The sequence below is a fragment of the Pelobates fuscus genome, chromosome 5, assembly GCF_036172605.1.
Source record: "Pelobates fuscus isolate aPelFus1 chromosome 5, aPelFus1.pri, whole genome shotgun sequence".
Classification (NCBI taxonomy): Eukaryota; Metazoa; Chordata; class Amphibia; order Anura; family Pelobatidae; genus Pelobates; species Pelobates fuscus.
This window is the reverse complement of record NC_086321.1, coordinates 315,983,543-316,006,746: the sequence shown is the minus strand read 5'-3', so window position 1 is coordinate 316,006,746 and position 23,204 is coordinate 315,983,543. Positions and strand designations below refer to the sequence as shown.

The 23,204-nt window shown below is 39.1% G+C and overlaps 1 protein-coding gene across 2 annotated transcripts in view; it reads right to left on the bottom strand.

Moving 5' to 3' along the window:
- Positions 1–477: 477 nt before the first annotated feature.
- Positions 478–23,204, bottom strand: part of SBNO2 (strawberry notch homolog 2) — a 52,800-nt gene continuing 30,073 nt past the window's right edge. For both annotated transcript variants that reach the window (XM_063455556.1, XM_063455557.1), the window contains 28 exons: positions 22,274–22,441; positions 21,997–22,083; positions 20,572–20,662; positions 20,234–20,394; positions 19,990–20,123; positions 19,757–19,847; positions 18,641–18,784; positions 18,148–18,265; positions 17,926–18,031; positions 17,558–17,711; positions 16,767–16,943; positions 16,214–16,311; positions 15,984–16,063; positions 15,577–15,771; positions 12,964–13,091; positions 12,739–12,870; positions 10,405–10,540; positions 9,989–10,101; positions 9,818–9,889; positions 9,577–9,685; positions 6,051–6,122; positions 5,813–5,956; positions 5,600–5,694; positions 5,415–5,507; positions 5,163–5,294; positions 4,951–5,027; positions 3,406–3,596; positions 478–1,452 (listed from right to left, as the gene is read on the bottom strand). In XM_063455556.1, the coding sequence (XP_063311626.1) occupies positions 1,013–1,452; positions 3,406–3,596; positions 4,951–5,027; positions 5,163–5,294; positions 5,415–5,507; positions 5,600–5,694; positions 5,813–5,956; positions 6,051–6,122; positions 9,577–9,685; positions 9,818–9,889; positions 9,989–10,101; positions 10,405–10,540; positions 12,739–12,870; positions 12,964–13,091; positions 15,577–15,771; positions 15,984–16,063; positions 16,214–16,311; positions 16,767–16,943; positions 17,558–17,711; positions 17,926–18,031; positions 18,148–18,265; positions 18,641–18,784; positions 19,757–19,847; positions 19,990–20,123; positions 20,234–20,394; positions 20,572–20,662; positions 21,997–22,083; positions 22,274–22,441 (3,738 nt within the window). In that variant the 3' untranslated portion in view covers positions 478–1,012. The remainder of the gene's footprint in view (positions 1,453–3,405; positions 3,597–4,950; positions 5,028–5,162; positions 5,295–5,414; positions 5,508–5,599; positions 5,695–5,812; positions 5,957–6,050; positions 6,123–9,576; positions 9,686–9,817; positions 9,890–9,988; positions 10,102–10,404; positions 10,541–12,738; positions 12,871–12,963; positions 13,092–15,576; positions 15,772–15,983; positions 16,064–16,213; positions 16,312–16,766; positions 16,944–17,557; positions 17,712–17,925; positions 18,032–18,147; positions 18,266–18,640; positions 18,785–19,756; positions 19,848–19,989; positions 20,124–20,233; positions 20,395–20,571; positions 20,663–21,996; positions 22,084–22,273; positions 22,442–23,204) is intronic.

Below are 23,204 nucleotides of genomic sequence, written 5' to 3'. Positions count from 1 at the left end.
TACAGAATTTGTTTTCAACCACAAGCATGCCCTTGCCCTCACAATGGTAAAGAAGCTTCCACACGGACGGGTTATTAAATAATAACAAAAAAACAATTAAAATTCTTTGGCATAAAACTTAAACAGCATCTGCCTCTGTCTGGCATGTCGTGCTCAGCCTGAGATATACAGATGTGGATATTTAACATATATACACATATACCCTGAGTTGATAACCCAGGCCCCTTCCATTCACGAGGACGAGGTCACAGGGGAGCAAATAGTGCAAAGATTAGCAAGGGTTGACATAACAAATACAAAGTTAAAAGCCAAATCTGTCTCTCCCAGCCCATCCGTGCATTATTATACTGCTCACACATGCTGTATTGCTCTGCGTATAACTCTGGGCCAGCAATATGTGATGCTCGGCAGAGAAGAGGATAAAGTGCTGAGCGCTGTGAGAGGTCAGCTCCTGGACACAATGGAGCTTATGTCTGTAAAAAGGGTGTTTACCAAAAAAAAACCTAAACCTTAAAATCCGTCCTAGGGAAAGTAAAAATAGAACAGCTCATAAACATGAGAAAGGCTAATAAAAACAGGAGCACACAAACCTTTCCATCGAAAGGTGTTAATGGCTCCACAGGATGCTTTATACAGTAGCCGGTCCCAAATAAACAGGGACATCATTTAGGGTCCAGAGCTAGGTATGTCGGTTATTCAGGAGTGCTGAGTGCTATTACATAAAGGTGTCAGACCTGTTTTTATACCAGGCCCTGATGTCGACAGGTTGCACACTGTAGCTTGAGAGGGTTAGGATGTTTTTGATCCAATTGATGTAAATATATTAGTTTTTTTTTTTTTACAAACTGCAGAGCATGCAGAGTTTATGAAAAATAAAATAGAAATTCTGCAGGCCCCCCATTTCTGATGATGTGGATGAGATCTACGCATGTCATCTTGGTTCTTCCTATAAGGATTTATGTAGCAGGGGCCAGATCTGCTGGTCTGAGTTCAGGAGTAGTAAGGAGACACTTTAGTCTGTATCCCAGAAGTTGTTTGGTTCTCCCCCATACTGGATGACACTCTGTCTGTCCGAGGGTGAACCATGTCTGTCAGAGGATGAAGGGTGTCTGTCAGAGGGTGAAGGATCTGGCTTTTTCAATTTTTGTAGCATCTCCTCTATAATTTCCCTCACATTTAGCTGCTGGCTTGGGTGAGTGGTGGAAGAAAAAATGCTTTCTAGATCATTCGGCGAAGTGCTCCAAAAGTCATATGTATTGGGCACTAATGGGCTGTGTGTCCTGTCATAAATAGATTGGGAAAGGTCCAGAGGAAGTGATGTAGAGCTTGGATAAATAAGAGACAGCCGTTCTGTGTTCTGACGTGATTCCTCATGTTTGCGCTTCACATTTAAATCCATTTGTTTCAGCTCCTCTTTTACTTTTGCCACACAGCTCTCTGGAATCTTAATGCCTGAATGTGGCAGAAAAAAAAAAGAAAGAAAATTAAATGCAAGAAAAAAAAAAACCCAACAACAACAAAACACATACATATTTACTCATGAAAACAGAGAGGAATCAAATATTTGCATAACTTAATTTGACCCAGAAACACAAACCAGGTGAGAGCTGACCAAAATAGGAAAAGCTCATATGCAGGTGTTTCTTTATCTCACAATAGATAAATTAATACGTTTCAAATGTAAAGAAGTTTCTATTTTATAATATTATTATTATATTATCGGTCGCATACCTTTTAACTGTATTTAAAGGGACACTATAGTCACTAGAACAAATACAGCTTAATGTACTGGTTCTGGTGTCTATAGTCCGTTCCTACAGGGTGAGCACTGTAAACGCTGTATTTTCAGAGAAAGTGTTTACATTGCTGCCTAGGAACACCTATAGTGCCTGTCACTTACTATCTTAGTGCTTCACAGTGTGTAGCACTGGTGATTAGCGCCTCCACGATTTTCATTTAGGCGCGGAACTTTCCCCATTGACATGCATTGGTTCAATGCATCTCTAAGAGGAGATGCTGACTGGCGCAGCATTGTGTTTGGCCACGCTCGATCAATAGCCTCCCAATGCTATCTATGGGGAAGCATTGGATTGGCTGAGATTAAGATTGATGATCTCAACCATGGAGGCAGAGCCAGGCAGGACAAGCTTTGCCGGGACCGGTGTGGTGGTGGAGAAAACAGAAGTAAAATAACCTTTCTAGAGCTTGTGACGAGAATGGTTGCCCGCCTGCTGCCTTTAGACTATGGCCCCATGTTGAAACGCTTGATTTTCCCCTGCAAAGACACGAAAGCCGGGTCATTCGGTGCTTGCCCTGTTTGAGCGGTGATACCCCAGATAGCTATGCCATGGAAAGACTATGGCTCCATGGCAATTGAACTGTATGTGTGTGATCTGAGCGCCATTCAGTAATAATGTGCGCTCAGATCTGAGCTATCTGGGGATATGTTGAATGTACCTGTTTTATGCAATGGCTGCACAGTTATATATTTTTATGTATTTTATTGTCTTTTGCCGCCATGTATTCAATGGAGTTTTGCCTCTGTCCTTGGAGATAATTGGATTACTTCCCAATTATCTCCAGGATAGAAGACTCTGTGGAACTGGTTTTGGGCAGAAAAGCCATGCTTCATTTGGTCACAAAGGACTACGGTCTATCTTTTGAACCACTGGACCAATGTGTATGATTTTGACGTATGTTTGTATTTGGAGTATGCTGATTCTGTTTAAGATTAAGTTTCATGTGAATGTGATGCATACTTTTAAAGTTATGAATAATGTGGAAAAACTATATTTCTCTGCCTGTGATAATTACATTACCCATTGTGTGTGGGAGTGGCTGAGTGTATTGCACGTGTTTATTGATTGTTTTCCAAAACCCAGTGGGTGGTACTAATGTGTATATAAGAACAATAAACCCACAGCTCTGTCTGTTCACTGCTTGACCCTCAACACGGAGCTTGGTCTCGTTCTTGGGGGGATTTATTGTATGCTGTTCCAGTTCGACTGCTAGGAGTGTAAACCTTTCGTATGGTTTTTCCTATTCGGCTGTTTACAGCATTCTTATGGTTCCGGTTCAACTGTTTACGGCATTCACATGCTTCTCCGATTCGGTGTCTACCGTAGCTGCCTGTATATCTAGAAGGGAATATCTCCTTAACGGCTGTTAACCCATTTTATGCCTGGGGGTGCCGTTACAGAGCTAAATAAGGGGGGTTGATTACTTAAATAGTTACTTATACACAATAGTGTTAGTAATACATGTTTGTATTCCTGACACTATAGTGCTCCATAAAGGGATTCGGATTTCTCAGCATCAAAAGCATCCCCATTACACTTGGGAAAGCATCAAGACATTGAGTTAAAAAAAGGATATCAATGCTTGTTATTGATACTGTGTACTCACCAACTTGTTTGTGTTTGTCTTTGGTTTTTAATCGCACAATCTGAAGATAGCTACTGTTGGTGATGTCAGAAATCACAGAAGCCATACGACTCCACACTCGCAGTAGAGAGCCACAAAGCATGTAGTAATGCCTAAGACGTAATCCTTGGACACACTCCCTTCCCTGCTGCACTCCTTTACAGTTCCCGTTCCTGTGTAGAGCACAATAATATGTCAGGAAACACACAATATACAAGACAATATTATAGTGTTTTATATATCAGAGGAATAATAACAGCAAGGAGAAAATAACGTCATATGAATGTATCTGCATTCTATAATTGTAAAGTATTTTTAAACTAAGATATCAATACAGAATAAAAATATGACGATAAAAGTCTCTCATTGATTAATGTCTTAAATTGCAGAATCAATGCCATAAATTAATATCAAGCTGCAGTTTCCGGAAAGAGGAGGCTGAAATCAGTAATTCTATTAGTCAGGTTTTTTTTTTTTAGTAACAATTTCTCTTTCACCAAACTGTAACACTAAATTAGTCTGTACGGTAAGCATGAATTCATAGTAAAAAAAAAAAAAAACTGTGGTTTTGCAATCACAAACTTCCCAATGCAGCTCAATGAGAATTCTTTGCAAGACAGGTGCTCTGGGCAATTGCTGCTTATTGAGTTCCGTGCAAACAAGCTTACCAAACCAGGAAATAACAGGAGCTGTTGTCTGTTTAAAAGGCCAGAGGGGTGTAACCAGTATAATTTGTAAAAGTATAAATTTCTACTGAAATTTTGCAAAATGAAAAAAAAATAGGACACACTCTTTACACAGAAAGTATTTCAGCCAGCTAAAGTGCTTTAGGGACCCAGAGGGTCCCTTTAACAATATTATGTTGATGCAAAACATATGAGAGCACAAGATCTTCACAACCCATTTGTGACCAGGTATATACAATGAATGTTGTGGTCATTTACGTTGTAACCAATGATGTACACCGTATATATCAGTGCTCAAAATCTTGCAGTGACTGGCGAGACATTGGTATTTTTGGATGTTTCACTAATGGACAGCCATCCCATCTGATACCATGCCTTAAAGGGACACTATAGGCACCAAGATCATTTCAGCTCATTGAAGTGGTCTGGGTGCAGTGTCAGGACCCTTAATCCTTGCAAGGTTAACTCCACCTCTAGTAGCCATCTACCAGACACCCACTAGAGGGACCTCCGAGTAGTTAGGCGAGGGACATCGGCACTGGAATAGGGTAAGTGACAGAAATGGTTTTTAGTGCTAAGAAAATAGTTTTCCATGCACTATAGTTTCCCTTTAAAGCCAATAGGCGCCTCCATAGTGTAACTGTGATATTACCGGACACTTAAGCACTGAGGCTATCCAGTAATAGTCCAAGATGGCTGCTACACAACAAAAGATTGCAGTGGTAGCCAAGAATAACAAGATTAAGCCAGAAATAAATGATGACATTTTGAGTCTTGCAAAGTGCACAGGAAATTTAGTCAAATACAGCAGACAGAGCTTAAGGCATAATAAAAATCTTACCACATAGTATGGCTGCAGTTGCTGAAGGAGAAGATGTATTGGCTTTCCCAGTGATGTTGCGCATCCTCTGCAGAAACCTGAAAACAAAAATAAACAAAATTGTCACTGCCACACAGTTTTAATTAAAATACATCTTAAACCAGCACTATCACTGTTGAATTGACCACATATTAAATAACTAACACACACACACACAATGACTTTCTACACACCGGGTGGTACTTGCTAAGCAAGCTCTCCAACGTTTCAGCCTGGCTCTGTTTTCCAATGTTGGGTTTATACAGATTGAAGTACTTTCCCTGTCTATGTTCGGCCAAAAGAGCAGAATACATATCACCACGGACCTAAAAGGAAGAAAAAAAAGGCGACAGCATAAATTCAGTTAGTCCTACTAATGTCAGGAAAATTAAAGGGAATAGTTTTACCTCTACATGAAAGCAACACAAAAATAGTATCTTCTTTACCTTGTAGGACAAGTAGAACCCCTCATTTGGAGCTTGGAGAGTGAGTGATTTCTCTACAGCCTTTTCCCAACTCATCCCACGATCAACACTAATCTGTAAATAGACAAGAGACAATATATAAGAGCTAGAGTCGGTGATGTGTTGGGCAGTAGGCAGAAATCTGATAGCTGTTTGGAGTAAGTTACCTTGTAGAAAACAACTTGTCCATCCTGTGGGTGACCAGGTGTCAAGAAATTCTCTTTGCTCTCATGGTAAATCTCATCCACTCCAGGTGCCAGATCTAATAAGGAAAGAGAATTGTGCTCAGTCAATATAAACGAAGTGTGGGCAGAAATTAAATATAAGATTCCGCTACAATTTACTATGCCATTCTTCCCACACATGGTTACTAATCTTACCCAGAATTCCCATATCATATTTCCCCTCTCTCTTGTCCTTCTCAATCAGAAAGTCAAATGTTTCAGAGAAGAACTGGAAAAGACTGTTCTGTTTGTGAACCTCCAGGCCGAGCATGCGATTTAGAAACTTTGTGACTGAACATTCTGAAAGAAAGAAAAAAACCACATAGGAAATTATAATAATAGTGGTGGTAATTAAAGTTGTGAACGGAGATTTGTCAAGAGACATGCTTCTTACCTTTATCAACAACAACATTGTATTTGGTCTCTTTGCAGCAAATACCAACTGAGAGAAGCCCTTGTTTTAACTCTAAAGAAAAAAAAAATATAGACACAAGGTTTAATAAGGGATACACACATACAGAGGCAAAGGATGGAAGCAACAACTGAATAATGGACATACAATTTAGTTTGGTCACGGTTAAGAATAAATTTAGACTGGAACTACTGCAAATAGTGAAACGAGCACTTCGAAATCAAGTACAATTTGGAAAACAAGGAATTTCTGTGTTTTCTGACTTTGTTTACTTATTATCATTTTAGGTTTAAATATATGTGGTGTTGTTTCTAAAGTCTAATTTTTCTTTAATGCTGTGATCTTATAATTTGTCTCCAAGTTATGTGTGACTTCTGGACATTAACAAATATCTCTAACTCCCACAGATAATTGATGGGAACAGTTAGGAAGCTATAGTCTCCATCTGACTATTACGACTTAATTGGTACAATGAGCAAAGCAAATAGCTAACCAAATAGATAAAGTCCATTAGGTTGACTATATAAGAAAATCCTTTTATCTATAGAATTGTTTAATTTTCTTTTTAAACAGTAATTCTTTACTCACTTTATCAATGAGGGGGTTAAATTCAACAGCTGACAACAGAGTTTAGTGTTTCTGAAGATGGAATGTTACAAACACCTCTCTTGTTAGCACACGGGAGAGTACAGGGAGATGTTTTGGACGCTGAGCTATTCCCCTGGCTGCAGAATGTTTTAGACGCTGATCTATTCCCCTGGCTGCAGAATAATTTCTCCTGAGTCCAGCACGACATAAAAATAACTTATAAATATTATATGTAAAATCTATTTACTCCAGAGAAAACACAAAATTCAAGGATCTTGGGGCGGTGCCTAACGACTGAAGAGAACGGTCGCTTGCTCGCTGAGCTCCAGGCCGCGACACGGGAAAAACCCTCTTTCAACACCCTTAAACGGGCCAAATCCACCCCAGGGTGATCCCAGCATAAAAGCGAGCCCAAATAGGGCGAAAAACCAAGAAGCTCAAACCTGAAAGGCCCACGAAGGGCATGGATATCGGCGAGCTATGGCGGCAGGCCCGCGGCGCCTCAGGCTCCAATATGGCGTCTCTGCACGGCGGGCGCTCCGACTTCTATGAGGAGACATCAGATGAAGGGGAACTCTCCCCTGGCCGGCGTCAGCCATCACCGGCTCGAACGCAACCCCCACCACCAGCCATGACCCCCACGCCAGTGAGCATGGAGGCCATCAGAGATCTTATAAAAAGATTTCGTCGGATGTCGCCTCGATCAGGGACACATTGCAGGGCTTAACAGGACGAATTGGGACTGTGGAAAACACCATGAACGCCCAAATCAGCCAAATTCAAACGCTGCAACAGGAGGTTCAGGAGCTGAAAAAGCTAGCTGGGCAGAATGACCTAAGATTTGCCGCACTTGAAGATAAACGCCGCCTAAAGCACCTTAAGATCAGGGGCATCAGCGACAACATACATGATGCTGAACTACCCCATGTTACTAGGTGGCTCCTTACAGCTCTACTAACCCCAAGAGCAGCCAAAGCAGTGACAATAGATGGAATATTTCGCGTTCCAAAGCCCACTGGGGCCCCAGCTACAACTACGAGAGATGTTGTCCTGCAGTTCCAGACCTACAAGGACAGAACAGCAGTACTGGCAGCTACCAGAGATCAACCATCTTACATCTTCGAGGATATGACTCACTTTTTACCCTGATCTCTCAGGTGCAACATTGGCCTGGAGGAGGTCCCTGCAACAACTGACATCCCTCCTGCGAACACAACGCATCAAGTACCGCTGGGGCCCAGCTCATACCCTACTGGTCTCCAAGGGCAACACCACACTCACAGTGCGCTGCATGCAGGAGGCGCCGGCGACACTGAGACAGCTGAACCTCTCAGCGGACTCTCTGGCACTACCGACACCAACGGACAGACACGCAAACCCACCGAATTGGAGCATGGCCAGCGCTGCAGAATTCATCCCCAGAAGACACGCCGGAGCACCTAAAGACACAGCCACCACCTGAAAATATTGAGACTATAAATCAATTTGCCGGGACATTGCCCACACGTTAGTGTAAGGACCCACTATAGGTGCAGAGTTAACCCCTGGCATTTCCGACGCTGCATGGGCACTCCGCACTAGCCTACCTGCCCAGCAACCGGGAGCTGATATCTAGCCCTCATCTGGCTTCCCCCGTGGGAACACTGACCTCCATGTACATGACCATGAAGGGCCCCCTGGGAACTTCTCAACCTGACAACAAGCGGGTACCACACGCACCCCCCAAGCAATGCAGACACGCTGATGACACAACAAATCACATAGATGCAACCCACAACACACCTGCCCAGAAGGGAACCCCACTTCACCTGCACTGAAGTAATCTAATCTCCAATAACCCACCATAAACACACAGTGCATACATCTGTCACCACCACAGCTGTGTTATGTATACTAACCAATTAGCATTACCCTTAGAATGTTACATTACTATTCCTTGATGTTCACTGTTAGACTACATAATGTAGCCTTGTTAATCTCTATGCAATTTTATGCATAACTGCATTTTGTTTCAACATGTATTTTGCCTAAATAACAAATAATTGTGCACAGTATTTCCAATGCCATAATATCGACTGTTGAAAATCGGTCTCATACCGCTGTTGTGGCGTAACAGACCTAAATGTCAATCAATGCACGAATAAAATAAAGAATGTAAAAAAAAATCAAGGATCTTTCCCAAGCAGTATAAAAAACACCATAAAGCATCACGTACAAAAATGTAATTATTATTATTATTATAATTATTATAACAGACATTCCTTTTTTCCCCAAATTGTACATCATTGAAGTGCTTGTTTCACTATTTGCAGTAGTTCCAGTCTAAATGTATTCCTAACTGTGTCCATACTAAATTGTATTTATTTATTTATACTGATTTGTGTTTAGTTTTAAACATACAAACAAAAGCACAGCCTCTGTTTAAATTAATAAATAAAAAGAGATAAAACAGAAAAAACAGGTCACTGCACGTTACACATTCACTGGAAAGTCAATTATAGAAAGAGAAGAGCAGTGATGGGGAGATATTAAAGGGATCCCCTAAGCACCAAAAAAAAAAACTTTAGCTTGGTGAAGCAGTGTCACTGCCAGAATTTAAAATTCTCAATAGGAGTTAAATTGGTTCATATTGGTTTATGCAGTGGCCTCCCCTGGCTGTGATTCACACAATCCTTATCGGGAGGGGAAAGAAAAGTTTAAATTTTCAATCACATCTTACAGCACAATGTGTTTACTTGCTCTGTTAATTCCTAAAGGGAAGAATCTTTTTAGCAGCGAGACTGCAGAGGCATTATTTATACACCAAAATCATTTCTTTAAGCTAATGTTTTGGTGCTTAGAGTGTCACTTTAACTGGTACTTTAATAAGAAGATGTGGATGGAAAAACTTCTAATAGTTTAAATATGTAAGAATACTGACCTTGGAAAAAAGCATTGGGACCACCAGGATAACTCTGTGGAGGAGGCACATCTCTTTGTGTTTGGTTCAGGATGGCAGACAGAATCTGCTCCAAAGCACGTGTCCCATACTGAGGGGACATAACCATACATGAGAACATACACAATAAAACCCTTTGATTGAATTCTTATCTTTTGAAAACATGCATGTATTTGTTAACCTCTACTCAAACACAGTCACATAAATACAATTGTGTACAAACCTTGTTCTCAAAGTTGTACTTGCTTAAATCCCTGGTTTCTGTTGCTCTCCTATCACCATGTGTTAAAGCACCCTGGATGGAAGCAGAAGAAACGTTAAGGTAATAAATAAAGCAGTAATAAGTATAAGAGTGGGGTGAAACTTATAATGCAATGGATTTGTTGGCACTCACCAAGCTCTCTAGCCTCTTGGCAACAATTGAAGCAAATCTCCTTTCTCCTGCGAGCTCTGATATCAAGAAGACATACTCTGGAGCAGATACCTGGTTAGAGCGGTGTGTGCGGCCTGAAAAGTAGCAAGACACAAATGCACATGGGAGTATTAGGTAACATTCTTTAGAGCAGCTCTGTCAACCTCCTCCCCTCCAATAAAAACCATATCTTATAAATCTTTATTAAATGCTCATAAAGAACATGTTGGTCCAGATACCTTTAGTGGTTATTTAAGAGCATAAAATGTCCTCCCAGTAGACATAGCAGAATGAAAACCGTATTAACTAGGACTTTAAAAAGTATACATAAAATAGGCATTATTTTAGAAGACACAAGCTGGGAGGAAAAATCCTATAACTCATAATAGTTCACTCACCAAATTGCTGAATTGCTCTATCAGCACTCCATGGCAGCTCTAGCGTCATGTGGACCCGGCGACGTTGGTTCCGTACTCGGCGATCAGCCTGGAGTGAGATCCCTGAACTTGATGCCTCAGATATTATAGCCACCAACTTCAAGAGGGAGATAAGAGGGGAACAATGGTTTAAGAATATGTTGACAGTGTAGCAATAGAACACACATGGGTATCTACCCTCTTGATAAATGGGTAACCTTTGAGAAAAGTCAACTATAGAAGACCAAGTAGCCTAGAGAGAGAACACTTGAGATTCCCAACCTATGCATTAAGCATCTGTCTTATTCTTCCCTTGCAACTGATGGAAAGCAAGGTCTTTTCTGAGAAATATTAATCTTTTCAACAAATCTGAATAAGTATGATGGGCTCAATTAATGTGTAGATATCTGCGTACTAAGGTTTTGTGTTTGATATGACCCATCTTATCGCCAAGATGGCTGCACTTCATAACACTCACACATTTTGAAAGTTTTAGTGCTTTTGAGAACTGTGCTTGTTGAATCCTCTTGAAATGCCTTTTGGGACAAAAATGTGGCATAGGTCCTTGCACAAATCTAAATGATAATCACTCTTTATTCTCTTTATCACCCATTGATCTTGCATTTCTTCTTCTTATCATCTGCAGTATTCCATCTAGGATATGTATTTCTTGTGGAAGAGCCTTCCTGATCTTTGACATCCTTTTTTTAGTTCATCCAACGTTAAGTGAAAAAGCTTTCCTTTTTGAAAGGAGGTGGTTCCTGATTTTAACCAAATGGTGCATCTAGCCTCTAAAGAGAGACCCATATTTTTTTTCTGACAACCTCATCGGCTATTTCACACACAATCATTACCCATTCTAATCTGTTTAAAGAGAACATACAAAATAATGTCTGTAAATCCCCTGCTAAACATTCCTCCAAAGACTGTAACAAGAAATTCACTTTTATTGGAAGGTTGCTTGGGCCGCCAAAGTATGAAAAAGTCATCTGCAAGAGGATTCAGCTCTTTTGTCCATCGGATCTATGAGACCGCTTACCCTATGGGAATAGTTGTCTATTTTGGGACATCAACTTTATAGAGGGAGTCTCAATCCTGCATATCTCCTTTTCCTGGAAGTTAAAGAAAACCTTGAAATGTGTGGAAATAAACACACGTTTCTCTGAAACTTTCCTTTTTTTCCACGACAACCTGTGTTCAGGTTATGCTTCTGACATCACTTAACAACATCTTTAATGACTCTGAATTATTCCTCTGGGAATACCAAAGATTCTTTCCAGAATTATGGGCAGAAGATGATGGTCAGACTAGGTAACTGTGCATTCTTCTGATGATTCTGAGGAAGATTACTCTCTTTTCCTTAACGTCTTAGTAATAGAACAAAAGTTAGGAGTTAGGAGGAGGAGCGACAAACTATCATGGCTTCTTAAAAATCATTGGCTACACAAAGGCAAAAATACCATCCTTTCTATTACATCCTCCTTGATTATTTTTGGCTTCTGCTAGTGGAACGCAGTCCTGTGGCATGCATTCCAAGCTACCTACCTGGGATGTTCAATCATGCACTCCAGAAACCAGCACATGGCCAAATACTACCTTACCTCCTGAGATTGCACCTGGGCAACCAAGGAGTTTAATATTCCTCTGCATAACTGCCCATGCAATCCCACCTTCTTCCCGTGATCAGGTTGATCATCGGATCTGCATGCAGAACAAGCAACAACTGATAATCCAGGGGCAGGACACAACTTTAAGGTTTAGGATGAGTATTTGGAAGACGGGACTTAATATTCTGATAATTTTTAGTCCCGTTGATAGGTTACCTGTCCATCAGTAGGAAAATAATCATATGAGTGCTGAAGCTATATATGTCAGGGAATAAGTATTTTTGTATGAATAAGAACATTCTTCAATCTAATCCCCACGCATCACTTACTAAAACTACGTCACCTAATTTTATGGATATCTCTCAATCAAAAACAATTTTAAAGCAAATATATTTAGAATTCACAAATGCGTGTTAATATACATATATGTAATTATTCTCATACACCAGAATACAGAAAAATGGCCTGTATTGTCTTCGAGAATAAAGAGTACCAAAATACCTTGTATCATTATACATTTCAAATGCTAAACAAAAGAATACTCAATCAGATCTGAATATATAATAAATACTGAGGAATTATACCCTACTCCTGTGGATAATTAACAGAAATCAATCTACATTGCATTGTTTTTCTGTAAACCAAGACTACACAGTAAATCAGATGTGGTAAATTGCCTGCCCTTATGACACAGGTCATAACTATTCACCTTTTCTCCATTCATGAAGCGCTCCTTTTCTCGTAAATTGACATTATCTATGGACAGGTTATGCTCAGCCCGAGACTCAAAGCGCACAGATCCGTCACTGCAGCGAACCACGCGTCCTTTTCTACCAGTCATCTGTGGAGATTAAGAAACTGTCATTAACTGGATACAATCTATACTCCCAACAAAAGGATATATACTAAAAGAGCCATTAATTAAACACAATACCTCTGCCACGTTCTCAGGACCTCCAAACTTGTCTATCAGCTCATCCAGTGTATTTAGTGGCAAGTCTTTTCCCAATGCCTGGACCTTGGCTAGCAAATCTTTCTTCATGAGCTCAACCTGCTCAGGACCTATGAATAAGTTAGAGGAACAAAATCTCTTTATTTCACTTTCAGCTATCTCCTTGCCATCCAGCTTCTACCATGTTAGAAAAATATATACAACAGCAGAAGTGTAGGAGGCCATTGAACCAATTTGTTAAAAAAATCATTACTAGACTAACCCATTTAGTAATATTCCAAAATTAAAATGGGCCAGAATACAAGTGTTACAAATAAATGCATAGAATAAATGCTTAATAGATAGTGTTTTTAAAACTATAGAGTCAGGGATACATGTTTGTGTTCCTGATCCTATAGTGTTCCTTTAATATCAATCAAACCCAAAATTGAGAGCAGAGGGAAAACAGGAAAACAACAAAATGTGTGCAACATATTTGTTCATGATACAATAATTACAATAAAAAAAATATAGGGCAGCATGATCAATGCTCACATGCATTCCAATTACTGACTTGAACAAATTAATAATAACGATTTAAATGGATGATGTATTGTGTCACTATCTTTAATTGTTATTCATGGATTTATTTTAATTAATAGAAATATTTTAGCTGTGGGTTCATTACACATGCATGACTAACAAAGGCATTTAAAGGGACACTCTAGGCATTATAATCACTTCAGTACATTGTAGTGGTTCTTGTGACAGTGGTTTCCTGGCACATTCCAATCGTAAATTGTTTTTAAGAACAATCTCACACTTACCGGTTTTCATGTCTCAGATGGAATAATACAGCAGAGGTTCATATTTTTGCATTATCATAACTAGCTGGGACCTTCACTGGTAGAGAGCATCAGTCAATAAATAATGTCCCTGCTTGGTACAATAATGCAGAAGTATGACCTTCTGCTTTACCACACAAACACAGAGCAGGTGCCACGCCCAGCAAGCATTATTCATGGTCACACTAGCTAAGTATTGCTGTTAGATTTATGTAGTGAATACATAAATTGGTCACTTAGTAAAGGCAGTATGGCTGATTTCAGCACAAGAAAGGTTAACTTGGTTCTATAGGAATATGGAAGATCCCAGGGAAAGATTACAAAGTGATTATTCCATTGGTGCCTTGCCCCCAACCATGTACCTCTGGCAGGTGCGAAAGATTACACACACATTGCCCATACGTATATTGATTTAGAAGACTGGATGACTAAGTATCAGTTGATATGCTAAGTGACCATTAGCAGTGAGAAGATGCACAACCAAAAAACAATAATAATCTACAGGTGAATAATACAGTTATACATATTCATAACATCGACAACCAACCCTAATAACGGAATTAAAACATAACTAGTGTAAATTAAGCCGTTTTGAAGGAATAGTAAAGTCTGCTGTACTAGGATGTAGATGGGGAGTGTAAAGTAACGGATAAATTGCAACAAATTCACAGATCATTTCTGTGAGAATAATTTCTGTGGCAGGCGTACAACAAGAAATAAAAACATATTTCTATATAGATTGCCGTTTGAATCAAACCAAGGTAGGAGAGAACTTAGACTTCCTTCAGTTACACCTTCCCTCTACCTTGGAAATATGAGATATGAAGGAAAGGGGGTGTATAAATCCACCCAATGCCAAGAGCCTTGTGCTCATCAGGAACCAGATTTAACGTGGGTAAGTGCCAGTTTCTATCTATGCTCCCCAAGACAGAAAAACAAAACATGAATGTAACGGCAAATTAAGTCATTAGGATTTCTGTTAATTTCTCATTTTTATTGTTAACTGTTGGTGTAAAATTATTTGTAATTTTTCTTACATATTCACTGACAGTTTTCTTCATAATAAATATTCATATATTAAAGTTCTGACATTGCCTGGTAAAGATTCATGTTGCCCGAAGTCATGAACTTATTTGTACTTTCAAATTTATAGATATTCGGCAAAATCGTGTTTTGTGGGTTGATAATCTAATTTGCTTGAGGATCACAAAGTACTCCATTATAACTTGCCTTGGTGGTTGGAGTTTTTGTCTCCTGACTGCTTAATAGAGTTAAGTGTGGATGAGTGTGGAGAGATTTTATCATCATTATTTTTGCTCTAGTTCAGACGAATAGTGATTTTTAATCCTTTCACCTGCAGAACAAAGCCCCTGAGCATGCTTGGGTTTGTGACACAGTGCAGATCACTTTACTTAATAAATAAATAAATATATAAACAAACACAGCAGTGAGGGGGGATGAGAGTCCTGCAAACACAAGAGATTGGTTATTGGTCTTTAAAGATCACTTAACACAAAATATAGGAGTAATGTGACAGGCACTCGAGATGTTAACACAACATTACTTTCATAAAGAAAGTATCTAGACTACATGATAATAAACCAGGATTCTAGTCAATGCCAATTTGCCAACTTCACCAAATTCCTTGCCTTAATTTATAGCCCAGTTGCATTTACAGCCACATACCGAGCAAACATCTGGTGTCTTCTAGAATTAATTTTCCCTTGTTTTATGTCTTTCTATGTCATTTCTTTTCACTTTAATTACTTACCTCGGTCAGGCATAATCAGGCCATTCACAGTGTGTTCCACAAAGATGACATCATCATTGTCCTGCAAAGACTCAGGAGATGAATTGAAGTCACTGTCCATGCCACCTTCAGAATCTGAGCTGCTCTCCTCACTGATACGGATTACTCCAGAGGGATCTACACGGGACAGTTTACCACTGCGAGGTTTTCCACGACCTGAACAAAAAAAAAAAGCATATTTCACTGAAAGATAAACAAAAATTAAGAAAAATAAGGAAAAGGGGCACAGAGGGAAAAACAAGATGTCTCTACTAGGAGTAGATTAAATGCTGGTATTATTTCTGAGGGACAGATTATGCAGAAGACTAAAAAAGGGTGCAGATTGTTAAGGGGAACAAAAAACAGAGAAGGGCTAATTGCACACATACGTTTTCTCTTCAGTAGGCCTTTATCACGTTTTCTTTTGGTTGAGGGGAAGTGTTTTGTGATCAGAGACTTGAAGACACCCCTGAAAAGGTTAAAAAAAAAAAAGAAAGAAAAAAAAAAAGGTAAAATGCAAACCCAATGATCTTCAGCAACAACATATCATCCAAATTTAGAGCCGAGCTGTGATCCCTAGGTCAATAGTCATCTTCAGTGTTTCACTTGTCACACTTACTCTGCAGCTGACACAAAGCAGTCGAGATGGCCATCATTTTCATCCATCACTTCTCGTGTGCGAGCTTCACCAGTGGACTGCAAACCAATTACCATACACTGCAAGGCAACAGTGAGTTTTAGTATAAAATCGAATCATTTTCAATTACATTTTTGGAAAAAACACTCTATATCACAATTGTAAACAACATTTTCCCTTAATCTTTGTACTTTCCAGTATGCTGACACTTTCATGAGTAAGGACAGAACCTAAATTTCAGTGTAATTTCATTATCAGTATAAAACACTAGAGGGAGCTCCAAGTGCACAGCACTGCTCATATGGGTTTTAAAACAACAAAGAAAATTGTGAATTACTAGGAATTCAAAAGGAATTTACATTTTTTTTTTTAAGCCAAAATAGCAGAACTGGAAATACAGCTGTCTATGAGAATGTCTCCATTCAGCTACTCTGGCCTGAAAATGTATATTCAGTTTGAAAGACTTCAAATTTACACTTTACCCTGTTAGTCTCTTGGAATGTCCTGTGAATTGTTACTCTCTCAATTCTCTCACCTTGTCTTTAGCCAGCTCCTGCTTTGCCAGTGTCACCAGACGATCTATTTTAGCAGCGATACACAAGTACTTGAAAAATCTCTGATGAGCTGACCAGAACTGACCCCATAATGACTTCCTGGACTCCAATCCTAGCCAGTCTGCTGCTGTTTGGAACACAGTCAATGCTTCTGCCCACTAAAGATACAAATAAATAAATAAAAAGAAACAACAAAGAAAGAGCCACAAATAAAAAGGAACGGATAAGAGTCCCAGCTGTTTGTAGACACTTAACACTTACTCTTAAAACCATTCACTGATTTCTCAAAGAAAAAAAAAAATCATAATGTCTTGTACACATTATACAGTTTTTCAGCTTATGGAATACACTTTTGAAGTCAGTAGACATTAATTAGCTGAGAGTAGGTAAGAACAGCATTCTCAACCAAAAACATTGTAAGAGAGTCACTAAACTATTGTAATCAAGCATGACTACTAGACTAAGTCATGTGTTATGCTCTGTAGATAGGGTTGTGACCTCATCACAACAGAAAATTGTCATCTTAAAGTGCCATACACCCAGGAGGATACATGCCACATGGAGAAAACATATATATAAATGAAATGAACACTACATACATTTGAAATGTCAATTTTATTTAATGGGAACTAATAAAAATTGATGCTTTTGGCTGGGCCTGATTCTAGAATAAAAGATTGGGAAAAAAAAAACTCTCTACAAAACACACTGTCCTACCTTACTTTTATTAACATGTTTTATCGTTTTGCCCATACTCTATAATGACTCTCACCAATTGTGCTGCCCTGTTATACATCTGTTTGTATTGCTCATCAAGGGGAATCTCTTCGATACGGAAGGTGACTCCTGAGAAGCTAAGCTGCCTTGCGATGTACATTCCGCTGACCTTCATATCCATGGCGACAATCTCCATAGCTCCCACACCCCTAGAAGTAATAGATGGGACAGACAGGAGAAAATTACTGGACTGAAGAAACATCTCAAAGAATGAACAAAAGTAATGTTCGATATAAACTCTTTGGCATTTCTTAAATGGGAATAACTACAGCATGTGCTGCTCTGTTCATAAACTCAAAGTTCCCAGGTACTAGATGCCTTCTGGTCCATGCAGTATTGACAGTTATACCCACTAATGGTTACCTCTTTTCAATGGCATGCAAGAAATCATCAAAAGTACTGAAAGATGTTCCTTCGCCCCAGATTCCCAAACGGCTCATGTAAATCATGTTCTTGGGCTCGGAGGCGCCTGAAATGAGGTGATAAAGAAAAGTCAAGTATGGCAAAGCAATGAGGATAGAGCAGTTAGGTTATGAAATGAGCACGATTGCCTGAGAGTTTGAAGAGATGTCTTCATAGACTCACCTGTGGCACTAGCATAAACCACACGTGCCAAAGGCAAGTTATTCTGCAAGTCCAAAACAGCACGGCCCATCTTGGTGCAAGATGCATTCTTAGCTTTGTGACATTCATCAAATACAATCTAGAGGGTTAAAATGTCAAGGAAGAGATACAAAAAAAAACAAAAAACAACAAACAATAGTATGCAACCGACATATCCATATTAATTACTGGTATTTGCTGATTGTAGCATTCAACTAATGCACGTCATTATTACTAAGGCCCAAAATGTCAGGTCCTACACTACTAGGTGTGAATCGAAGTTACTTGCCACTACAAGTCTAGTAGGCCCATGGTACACTCACCATGTGCAAATATTTCTATTCATCAATGGCTAGTGGACAAGTGGAAATTTGAAGCTCCTAACGGGTCATAAATACACTTTAAATGGAAATCACACCAAATCAAGTACATTTTAAATTGCACAGGGTCAGAAAATTAGCCATTATAAGGATACAACTCCATCGAAATTCTCTCCACACCAATCTCGGATTTGTTTAATGCGTGTCCGGTGCTGTCCTCCTGCTTGGCTTTCACCGATAAGTGCTGAATAAGTGGCAAACAAGATGCCCTCAGACGCAGACGTATCTCCATACTTGATCTAAAGCAAAGATATAGCCACTGAGTGAATTAGTAAATACAACATAAGTGAATCTATGTTAAGGGAAACTCCAGTCTGGAGTGGACCTTCACACCTTTTTAAACACATTATGATGATGTAAAAAAAAATAAAAAAATAAAAAAAATGTGAAAACAAGGTGAGAGCATAGTTTTTGTATGTGCTTGCATCCATAATATTTAGGTCACTGCTTGCTATACTTTGGTTTTAGATTACAAAAGTAGGAGACATTTTTGATTACAAAAGTAGGAGAAAACATACATTCGTGCAGTTGGTGTCTTTTCACAGTACTTATAGCACATTAAACATGTGGTGGATCATCTAACCAAGACATGCAGTTATAATTTAACACTCTGTTTTCACCTTGAATTTAGTAAAACCGGTCACATTACAGAAATCTATTTTGAGAAGTTAACAAAAGACCTTACATTTATGAAAATTAATAAAAACAAATAATTAAAAAAATAAAAAAGATAGACTGGTGAAAATCTAAATCTTCTCTAGTGACTAGAAGGTGATAAAGTATTGTCATCTAATACCTCCCGTTATTTCCAAGGGATGGCTGAGGATATCTCATAAACCCATGATCAGCACAGTACATGTTCATTAGGCATGCAGTTCAGACATGAAAATTCATGACTGAAGGTGCAATGCTAAAGCTAGTACAGAACCATTGCACAGGCTCTCTCATGCATGCACACGATTTTCAGTTTATTGTACTGGCAGGGTGGATCAGTTTCCGTGAGTGACATCAGCAGCCACAATTGGTACAACAAGAATGAATTAACACGCAGAGATACATTTACGTTGGAGATCCTTGCAACATAAACTATGAAAGAAGCATAGATTATTAGAGTGTTTTTGCCCAGAATGCAAAAATGTACAGTGCTCTATGGTACACATACATCTATCAAAAACAAAACACTTGCATACGCATATTACTGGATGCCTCACCTTGCTAAGTGCATGCACCGGTATACTACTAGCATCAATGTCGCGGAGATCTCGCTCTGCGTCACAGCGCAGATCGTTAGATACACTGAACCTGAGGAGAAATACATAAATATGAGACTCGGAGCACCCCTTTGAAACATGCAAATAGCCAAATACATCCTGCAGAACATCAGATGTGGGGAAGAAAATGACTTATATAGACAGAGAATTAAAGAAAAACATTTTCATTTTACCACAGAGCTTTCTTTCTTCTTTTAAGGTAGTTCTCAAGGATGATCCCTGAAACAGTTCGGCCTTTCCCCACACCAGCTCCATCACCAATCAGGAATCCAGCTCTCTGTCCACTTGGGAGAATAACCTCATGTTGCTAAAAGAGTGGCGAGAAAAAAAATAAAATATTAATATAAATATACATATCTATCTATATCTATATCTCAACAAAATGAGTTTCATCCTTTAAAGGCATCCCAATCTCACCTGGCAGGCATAAACTATGGCTTCCAACTGCAATGCTGAGAGTAGACCTCTGTCAATAATAGATTTGGGCAGAGAGAGCGCGTAAGTAATATCAGGAGGCGGAACACTGGAAAGAGTGCTGGTCTCCACAACACGGTCTGGATGCTGCCTGCCAAGTTTGGCTGAAATGAGACACAAGGTCAATTACAAATAATTGTACAAAATAAGCTATTTGAATCTGTAAGTTAATTTAGTACGATTCTAAAGATTACAATAGTCTACCTGCCCCTGAGTGATACATTTATACCCTACATTAAATATTGGTCAGGAATCCAATACGGCAAAGAACATGCACTCACACTTTGATGGAATATAATCAGCATATGTTTCCGTGTGTCCCAGCTCCTCTGTGTCTTCATTTTCATCATCTTCCTCTGCAACATTCGGATTCTAAAATATTAGGCAAAATAAATCTAGTGACTAATAATTTGATGACTGCGGATTTAAAAAAAGCCTGTATACATACACTTTTATATACAGGGTGGGGCATAAAGATCTCCCATATTTCAAGGGGGCACTGTGAGGGCTGTAGTGGTGGTAGAAATGTGTTGAAGGTTTAATTCGGTAGGTTTGGCTCTGTCATTTTCAGTACCCATCATGAGTTTGACCGATCAACATCGGGGCTTTATTGCTCCAGTGTCTTATGGTCAAAATGCATCTGTACCAGATCAGAAAATGATTTTGCTATGGATATCTGATCTTCGGGCAACTGGATCCACACGGAAAAGAAAATCACCAGGCAGACCCAGGACCATTAGAATGGCAGAAAATGTGGAAGCAGTAAAAGCATCCATTCAGTAATCACCAAGGCGTTTCGCTCATAGGCAAGCAATGGCACTGGGGATATCAAGTCGGAGTTTGAGGAGGATTTTGCAAGCCGATTTAAAACTGCATCCTTACAAAATGATGTCGGCTCAAGAATTAAGTGAGAGAGATCATGCCAACCACAGAGCCCTAAGTGCGGAAATTCTTGAACAGGTTCCAGCTGCAACTGTTCTTCTGAGTAGCTATGAGGCACACTTTCATTTCAGTGAAGCAGTAAACAAGCAGAATTTCCTCTATTGGGCTTAACATAAACCCTGTGAACTCCACGAACAACAGCTCCGCTATCCTCACTTGACTGTTTGGTGTGATCGGCCATGTTGCAAAAGTAACTGTGACCTCCGACCGGTACATTGAAATGTTGGAGACCTCCAAACTGGACGATGTAGATACAGAACATTTGTGGTTTCAACAGGACGGAGCCACAGCTCTCACAGCACAACACTGCTCGGAGTGTTGAGGGAAATGTTCAATGGGCATTTTGAGAGACTTGAGGTGGCCGGCACGGTCAACAGATTTAAGCCCATGTGACTTTTTCCTTTGGGGAAACCTAAAGGAAAAGGTTTTCAAACATCATCCTCAATCTCTTAAGGATTTGAATGAAAGGATCTGACAGGAAATTGATGCCATTCCACCTAAGATGACCCGAAGAGTGATGGAGAAATTCAGTGAACATCTTCAGCAAAGTATTGCCAAGGATAGTCACCATTTGTTTGATATGATTTTCAAAACTAAACTTTTTTTGTATGTACTTTTCAGAAATACACACAATTTTTTTTTCTAGATAGTTTCGCTCATTTTGTTTATACCTCATTAAAATGTGGCAAATCTTTATGCCCCAATATATATATATATATATATATATATATAAAAAAATTAAAAGTATTGCATATGTGTCTTACCCGTGGTTGCACTGAGGGAGTACTAATTATGGCCTGTAGGTCTTCCAAACTGTCCAACCCCAGAAATGGACGACTGGATGGAAAGAGCTGTTAGTGAAAGGAGATATAAGAAAATAAATGACTGTATCAAGAGAAAACAAATTGAGAGGGAAAAGACTGAAAAAACAAACAAACAAGTAACATGCTGAACTTTAAAATAAAAACCTAAAACGCACAGAGCTAGAAAAATAAACCAAATGGAAGGAATGATACAAACAGAATTTTTGCCCATACACACCTGGCTGGAGCTGAGGTCCTGAGAAGGAAGGCCAAATTCCCATATTGTAGATACATGGTTTAGACTGTCAGCTGGTAGGAAATCTGGGGTGTCAGTGATATCAGACAATGAATCCGGTGGGGAACAGAGGATGGAGTGATTGGATGGCTCATTCAAATAACTGGAGTCCTGTAGAGAAAGCAGTATCATATTTAATACATTTCAGTAAAATATAATGAAATAACTGGGTGAAAAATGAAGAAACATCACAGTAGTACTATACAAGAGACATTTCAATTCTTTCCTAATTCTTGATGCAAATAATATGTAAGTACAAAACCACCTTCAAAGAATCGCAAAATATACCCTTATATTTCCTTTGGAAGTAACAATGATACAGAAAGGCTATTACTACAACAGTTGCAGTCTCCACAGACCAATTCTCATGAAATGCAGTCACGTGAGTAGAAAATACAATATCATCAAGTGTTAATAGCCTGTGTTTTTACTGCAAATAAATGTATTGCTCTACCTGCCTGAGTGTCAAGTCATTGTCCATTTTAAAGCTTTTTTTTTTATTATTATTATTTTTTTTTAATGGAGTCTCAGTACTCTTACCTATAACTGATGTACTATTACAATTAAATCGCCATAGGTTTAATAGGTCCTCTAAAAATCCAAACAAAATAACCATTTCGACTGTTTATCAAGATAGATATTCCCCAAGGAATCATTAATGGTTAAAGAACACTTCATAAAAGAGTTGCACAAGTGCCGAAGAAAAACTGAATCTTGGGACATTCGAACATCCCCTAAAGGTTTAGCGGAAAGGTTCAATATTTACAGAGAAAGGAAATATTGGGACTTTTATCCTCCCTAGTGTTATCAAAGGGAGATTACCAAAACGTCTACAGGTTTTTCCTCTTTTACTGTAATAGGTATAAATGCATGG